The sequence below is a fragment of the Colletotrichum truncatum genome, assembly GCF_014235925.2.
Source record: "Colletotrichum truncatum strain CMES1059 chromosome Unknown Contig_0005, whole genome shotgun sequence".
Lineage (NCBI taxonomy): Eukaryota > Fungi > Ascomycota > Sordariomycetes > Glomerellales > Glomerellaceae > Colletotrichum > Colletotrichum truncatum.
This window is the reverse complement of record NW_027222402.1, coordinates 1,871,989-1,879,060: the sequence shown is the minus strand read 5'-3', so window position 1 is coordinate 1,879,060 and position 7,072 is coordinate 1,871,989. Positions and strand designations below refer to the sequence as shown.

The following is a 7,072-nucleotide window of genomic DNA, read 5'->3' as shown; positions in this document are numbered from 1 at the left end:
TTATGTTCTTGCACAATGCCTCAGACTATCACAAGACTCTTCGCCTCGGCAACACTGGTTGGCGTTGCGGCTTGCATAGTGGTCACGCCTGGCATACCTACTGGTGGCCTGGAAGCTGCAGGAGTCAAAGATAGCCGTTTTACCTACGAAGAGCACCCAATTATTCCGCCCAATCCTAATGCTATCGGCACCTTTGTGGATGGACCTACAGGCCTCACATCGGGAATTATCATGAGCACGGGACTTGTTAAAGACGCAGAGCTGGGCAGGATTCCTAATACGAACTTTGGTTACATACAAAGTGATCCCCTCAGACCCTGCGGGGTCGGGACCAGCAAGGAGAACCTGTACTACGGAATGTTTATCAACATCCCAGCAGGCGTTACTAGTCTCAGGGTCAACTACTTGTTTCTAACTCAAGAGCTGTTAGTCCATCCTTGACTGTGAGGTCTGTCGAGAAGATGTCAGAACGTCTCCGTCTAACAAACAATAGCATCACAGGAAACCAAGACTCGGCGATTATCTACAAGGACGGGATAGCGCAAGCTCAAACTGGTATAACAGCCCAATCACCACTGACCAACACTGGTGCAATGTTTGGAATGTCATACGCTCGCGCTGGGGCAATATCAAGTTACGAATTTCCTGTCACGCCAGGTTCACAGCAGCACTTGGATTTCGTGCTCTGCGAGGCAAACAACGGCGATTTCGACTCTGCTCTACTTGCTGATATCGTTGGACTTCCACTTGACCCTGTGTTCTTCCCATCCACAACCTCAACCTCGACTTCGACTACCTCGAGCACGACATCAAGCTCAACTTCGACAGATACCGCTACCTCCAGCAGTACGTCAAGCTCAACTTCCACTTCGACCACTACCTCAACTTTTACCACCACTTCGAGCAGTACTTCAAGCTCAACTTCAGAGCTTACAACAAGCTCAACCCTGAGCCTGAAATCAACTTCGACGTCAGAGTCTACCACACTCTCATCCTCAGATCCTACAACAAGCATAGCACTAACCAGCACGTCAAGTTCTACATCAGAGTCTACATCAAGCTCAGCTTCAAGCACAACGTCATCTTCGGCTGTTGAGTCTCCTAGCAGTTCAGCCACCGTCACCATATCACGCTTGACCTCGAGCGCTACGACTACAATTACGCTACGACTGGATACTACATCGTTAACAACAAGCTTATCACTCTCTGACCCTTCCACCGATCTCTCAATTCCGGTGTCCACTTCACCTAGGACTTCAGTCATATCCTCATCACCAACCACAATACCATCTGCATCTTTTACTCCCAGTCCAAGCCCTATTAGTGTAGCAAACAGGGTTACGACCTCCTCGGCTACAACATCAACTGCGCAGCCTAACCCGTCCAACTTGGTCACAATCAGTGGCTACAACTTTGCCGGCTGTTTGGGTTCTCCAGCTGGCTATCCCACATTTGTTGAAATTGGTAGAGATGCAGCCATGACTCCTCAAAAGTGCATTGCTTTAGCACAAGGACGCAGATACTCCGGAGTATTTTTCGAGTAAGTAGGGTCTTAACTCTAGATTAACCTGTGCGTTATATTGATTTTCTGTAGCACCTGCTATGGGTCTGAGTCTCTCGAAGCGACAACCTTTGTTCAAGGGACTGGCTGTAGCATTCCATGTCCTGGCGATCCTACACAGATCTGTGGCGGTAATGCAGCCGCCGTAAACGGCACAAGGCTCGGCACACGGCATTTACTTCGACCGCGCCTATTGAAGCGTGCTGCTCCCCCGAATGTTCTGCTTACAATCTACGAAATCGCTATTGTCTTACCAGGCAGTACCGTCATTAGTTCTGGCGTGACTGTTGAAGTACCACCCACTACTATTGTTGGACAGGTTGTCACGGTCCCTGGTCCGAACGTGGTAGTTTCTATACCAGCTACAGTTGCTGTCTCCGGTCCACCTACAGGCGCGATTGTCCTTGGTGGACCTAACACCATTGTTCCTCCGGTTGTGACTGTTGTCACGACCCGTCGCGTCTTCGTCACGCAACTTGCGAACGCATCAGGACAAGGGGCGCTAACAAGCCTGCGAAGTCCTGTCGCCGGTATGACATCTGTGGTGACTACCATCACTTACACAACTATTGATCCAGCACGGCCTACTGCCTTGATTCCTGTGGAGCTCGGCACCACACTTTACTTTGAGGATTGCCATTGTCCAACACAGGTCATCCCTACGGTGACTATGGCCCCTTATGTTGCTCAATGCGACAAGTGTGGTGAAAACGGAAGAAGCATCGTTATTCTCGCTATTCCAATGGACCTTAATCCGAACAACAGGCCAGCTGGGGTTGCTGGGAATATTAACGCCCTGGCTAGTCTAGACATGAGCAACGCCCCAAATACTCCTGGGCAGGTTGCCCAAGGGGGTCCTATCCCGAATCCCAACTCCCAAGGAGTGAACCCAGGCCTCGGAAACCCAAGTGTAGCGTTGGATCCTACCAACGCTCTGCCAAAAGATTCTGGTCCGAGCAGAGTCGTTGTTGCTGGCGCACAGGGAGTACGATACAGCAACGCGGTAGCCTACATACTGTCTATTATTATTTTTTTCTTTTGTACATCTTTTAACCTTATGGCATAGTAGAGTTTGGGCTCTTAATGCGGCTCTAGGCTTGTTTTATTTCTTCAACTGTATGTATATGCTTCATGTGTGTCAGTTGTGGTCACTCGCTGATCAAGAGAAGCGGGGGCGTGCTGCGATTTATGTTAGACTCGCCGTTGATAAATTTTTTAAGCATTTGCCATGCTTTTATTTAGACTTTATACCTGCAAGCCTAAGTAGAACCACCAAGACGGTCGCACGCCAGATACTGTATGTGGAAAGGCAGAGGTTAGGACAATAGAAATTAGATTTGCATTTTGTTTTTATTAACTCTCAAAGGATAGGGATGGCTATTGATTCTCCAATGTTGATTGCAAATCGTGGAATTCGGCCGTAGGTCATTGTCTTACCCAAGGCGGATTTCTCGTAACCTGTTACCAAGCAGTGGGGACGGGTCAGACGAATGCCTAGGCCAGTCCATCAGCCGGAAAGAATCCATAACATGCCATATGAGTGAGTGAAGCAGCTGAAGTGACGCTACGCGGATTGGGTAAGTCGGTCAGATTTTAGTGTGTGACCTCTAGAGTGCAAAGACCCTGTCACCCCAAGCTCTACCAGCAGAAAAGCGGCAGCTTTGAAAAGGCAGCTCACTGAGGAATTGGCATGGGGTAGCTGAGTTGACACCTTTAAATGGACGAGGGATAGGACAAGCAACAGAAAAGAGTATGTTTGTGGGAGAGCTTCTAGTTATGAGCTGGCAGGCTGCCGTGCGGCACACCACCACAGAATTGCTCGTCTTATCTTGCAGCCACTCTTTACCAGAGTGCGAAAAGGCCTTCCTTTAATCGCTTAGTGCAATTGCAGTTCAGACGCACGCCATTCCCAGCTGCCAGTTTCCCTTGGCAACTTGGCAAATGCTTAGTTTTGGGGAGAGGAAAAGCCAAGACAGAATCCCCTGAAAGGTGACGACAGCATCTCATTGAACGCGACTTCATTCAATGAAGGTAGAATTGTTTCTGTTCGTGATTAGTTTCTCTGATGTTGTCATCATTTGGACCCAGAGCCGCCAAAATCTACTGCGGCACAATGGCACGAAACTGCGCCATTTCCGATCTACTACCGACATCGGTATAGCCGCAGGAGCGGAAAAGGGTTCGTCGCTGAAATGATGCGTCAGCACAAACGGATTCAACGGAGACGTTGATTCCGCCTGCGAGAAACTAGTCTTTAAGCGGCAGTTCTCTTTCATCCTGGGAAGGTCTTCAGGCCTGGCTTATTGTGTGCAAGACATTACCGAGGGATCCATAGCGTCTACGGCTCAGTGCATCCATCGGCTCCGTCCGGAGAGAAAGCTAGGAACGTTGGGTAATCAAATACTACGTGATAACAAGCACGGCGACTCAGTTGCCCTTTCGCCAACCAAACCCGTCATCTTTTTCTACTTGACCTTAAATCCAACGCAGCATTCACCTAAGCGGCTATGGGATAAACACATAGAAGTAGCCTGAACTGCTGAAAGCGGTTCGAAAGGAGGGCATCCATGTCAGATGTTGCTGGTGCCACTCAGTGTTCAGTGCGCCGGAACCCACCGAACTAGGTTATGTTGTCTAGACCCGGCATATAAGATCGGATTAGGAAGGTCGACGGACAGCGTCGCCTCAGTTTGATTGACAATAGCGCATAACGGCGCTGCTTGCAGTGCCCAGACGCCAAAACTGCCGTAGAGCCGTATCCATGGTCGTATTCACAGAGGAGACAACCTTAACTGAAGGTAGCGGAAGCTTGATCTTACGCTCAACAAATTACCTGTACATCTGCCAACGTTACCTAATAAATTACATCGACCACCTGACGAGTAATTGATACTGGAAAAGAAATAAAAATTAAAGGGTTTCCCTCGTAAAACAGAACCCTAGAGAGGCCCTGGAGACTCCGCTCCGATATTCGCTACCCCGCAGTGACTACAACCTGGAATGTCGATCGACAATATAAGCTTCCCGCCTGTGGTCTTGTTTCGACCCCCTGTTACGATAACATCTTGATCGAGGCAGAGGTCCGTTGCGCGGACCGGAGAAAAACGCGGAAATTCTACTGACTAACCAGTCAAATGCCAGGTATATCCTGCCTAGCCGTAGGTGGTCGTGAAACCCCTCGCTCCCTGTTGCTGCGGGAGGAGACCGGGAGGATCATTATCCTGCCACGTACCTCCTGGCCATCCGAGCCATAACTGAAGAGGGTAAATAGACGCTGACCAGTCTCTTTACAAAGAGCAAGGAGACCTACCTCCTTCCTGAGGTGGCAAGAGGACTTCTGCCTTGCCTGTCTACTGCAGTCCTTCGTCTCTGTCAGATGCCTATCTTACTCTAGCTCATATTAAGGGACTCAGCTGTAATGGAATCCGCCGCACTCCTGTTTTTTTAATCGAGACCCTGGACTAGTGCCAGCTGATCATTCTGAACTCCCCATCACCAGATCGTCCTTTAACTCAAGGTTCGGCTGCTCTGTCTAGCGGCGTTTATGGTTTCTAGGAGATATGAGCAGTGGAGTAAACTCCGGCATGCGGCGACATGCCAAGAGCTTTAATGCAACGTCCTTCCCCAGATTGCGCAGGTCTAGATAGTGTTATGGACTGCTCTCGGCAGCAGACAGATCGGGTTTCCCTCTTGGCAGTGCTGGTACCCTCCATTATCGCCAGTGTTGCTCGTCCACAACACGCTTCCTTCCTGATCCTCACCATGCTCCGGTACTCGTTGCATTAGACTCGCTACAGCCCCTCATATCAGCAGAGGAATTCTAGCTGCCCGACTTCGCACATTCCTGATTTGTCTTGCGTCCCGTCTTGGCAGACTTTCGGCAATATGGAGTGCTGTGATTTGAGGTGAGCATCGAGAGGCTCTCTTATCATCGCTCAAACACCAAGCATGGCATCACGACGAGTATATATATCCCCTTCGTGAGGACCTTGATGGTCAGACTCTAGAGGACATCACTCACTCATCTCACACCCGCTTCGGCAATACACCAGTCAGCTCCTGCCTCCAGTCTTTGGTAACATCTGCAACAATGAAGTTCATCACCGGCCTTTCCTACATCGCCGCTCTTGCGAGCGCCGCTGTTGTCGACCTTAACAAGCGCGACAGCCCGCTCGACGTCAAGATCGAGGCTGTCGGTAACTCTGGCGTCAAGGCCAGCATTACCAACACGGGTGCTACCGACTTGAAGGTCTTCAAGACTGGTTCCATTCTTGACAAGCTTGCCGTCGAGAAGGCTGAGGTCTTTACTGGCTGTAAGTAGCTCCTTCCTATTTCTGATTGTGGCTTTCTATGTCCACCTAGTCTCCTTTCATATAACAACACGTGATATTAACATGTCATCTCTACAGCCGAGCAGGTTGCCTTTGACGGTATCCGCCTCCGTCTTCAGACCACAGGTCTTGCTGAAGAGGCCTTTGAGACTATCCCCGCCGGCCAGACCATCTCCGTTGAGTGGGATGTGGCTGAGGTTCACGATCTCTCCGCCGGTGGCAAGTTTGATGTCGCCGCCAAGGGCTCTTTCTCCTACGCTGAGACTGACAGCACCGACATTGCTGGTGTTGCCTCCTTCGCATCCAACGTTCTGAGCGTTGATGTCGACGGTGCCGCTGCCGCCAAGGTTCGCCGTGATTTCCACGAGAACGTCAAGCGTACCACCGTCCAGAGTGACTGCACTGGCACCAGACGCACTGCTACCGTCAACGCCCTCAGCAACTGCCGCGCCCTCGCTGCTGCGGCCTCTTCCGCTGCTGTCTCCGGCCCTGCTGCTAAGATGACTGAGTACTTCAAGTCCAGCAGCACCGCCACCCGTAATACCGTCGCTGGTGTTTTCGCCAAGGTTGCGAGCGAGTGCGGCTCCACCACCTCTGGTGTCTCCCGCCAGTACTGCACTGACATTTACCCTGCCTGCTCTTCTGGTGTCATTGCCTACACTGTATGTCCGGTATCCGTTTGAAGTTGGTGTCGAGGATGCTAATACGTTTGTAGCTGCCTTCCCAGAGCTACATGGTCAACTGCCCGACCTTCTTCACCATGACTGCCCTCTCCCGCACTTGCCACGCTCAGGACCAGGTTAGCATTTCGTCCACTGACTGTTTTATGACTTCTACTCATCACCTTTAGGCCACTACCGCTGTCCACGAGGTCACCCACTTGAGCCAGATCAAGGGAACCACCGACCAGTCGTCTTGCTACGGATACTCTTGCGTCCAGAGCCTGTCTGCTGCCCAGAACCTCAACCACGTATGTGACCTTTGTAAATTTTGTTTTCTCATACTAACTGTGTAATAAGGCCGACACCTACTCCCTCTTCGCCAACGGTAAGCTCCAATCTTAGAGTGTTAGAGCTTGAACACTGGACTAACAGATTTTAGCCATCTACGTCGGCTGCTAAGCGTATCAACTCGAAAATGGAATTCTGGTGTTGTGTTTCTTCAGACCAGCACTGTCTGA

The 7,072-nt window shown here is 50.5% G+C and overlaps 3 protein-coding genes across 3 annotated transcripts; all 3 read left to right on the top strand.

Moving 5' to 3' along the window:
- Positions 1–231: 231 nt before the first annotated feature.
- Positions 232–1,096, top strand: CTRU02_208585 (uncharacterized protein; the record flags this gene model as incomplete). Its single annotated transcript, XM_070205115.1, has 3 exons — positions 232–425; positions 494–757; positions 829–1,096. The coding sequence occupies 3 exons, from the start codon at positions 232–234 to the stop codon at positions 1,094–1,096; spliced, it is 726 nt and encodes a 241-aa protein (XP_070061190.1).
- A 382-nt stretch (positions 1,097–1,478) lies between these two features.
- CTRU02_208584 (uncharacterized protein) lies at positions 1,479–2,630 on the top strand (the record flags this gene model as incomplete). The annotated part of the gene is made up of 3 exons (XM_036728578.1): positions 1,479–1,540; positions 1,595–2,564; positions 2,628–2,630. 3 exons carry the CDS (start codon positions 1,479–1,481, stop codon positions 2,628–2,630), a joined length of 1,035 nt encoding a protein of 344 aa, XP_036579862.1.
- Positions 2,631–5,651: 3,021 nt separating this feature from the next.
- CTRU02_208583 (Neutral protease 2-like protein) lies at positions 5,652–6,907 on the top strand (the record flags this gene model as incomplete). The annotated part of the gene is made up of 4 exons (XM_070205114.1): positions 5,652–5,874; positions 5,971–6,554; positions 6,608–6,691; positions 6,743–6,907. The coding sequence occupies 4 exons, from the start codon at positions 5,652–5,654 to the stop codon at positions 6,905–6,907; spliced, it is 1,056 nt and encodes a 351-aa protein (XP_070061189.1).
- Positions 6,908–7,072: the final 165 nt, after the last annotated feature.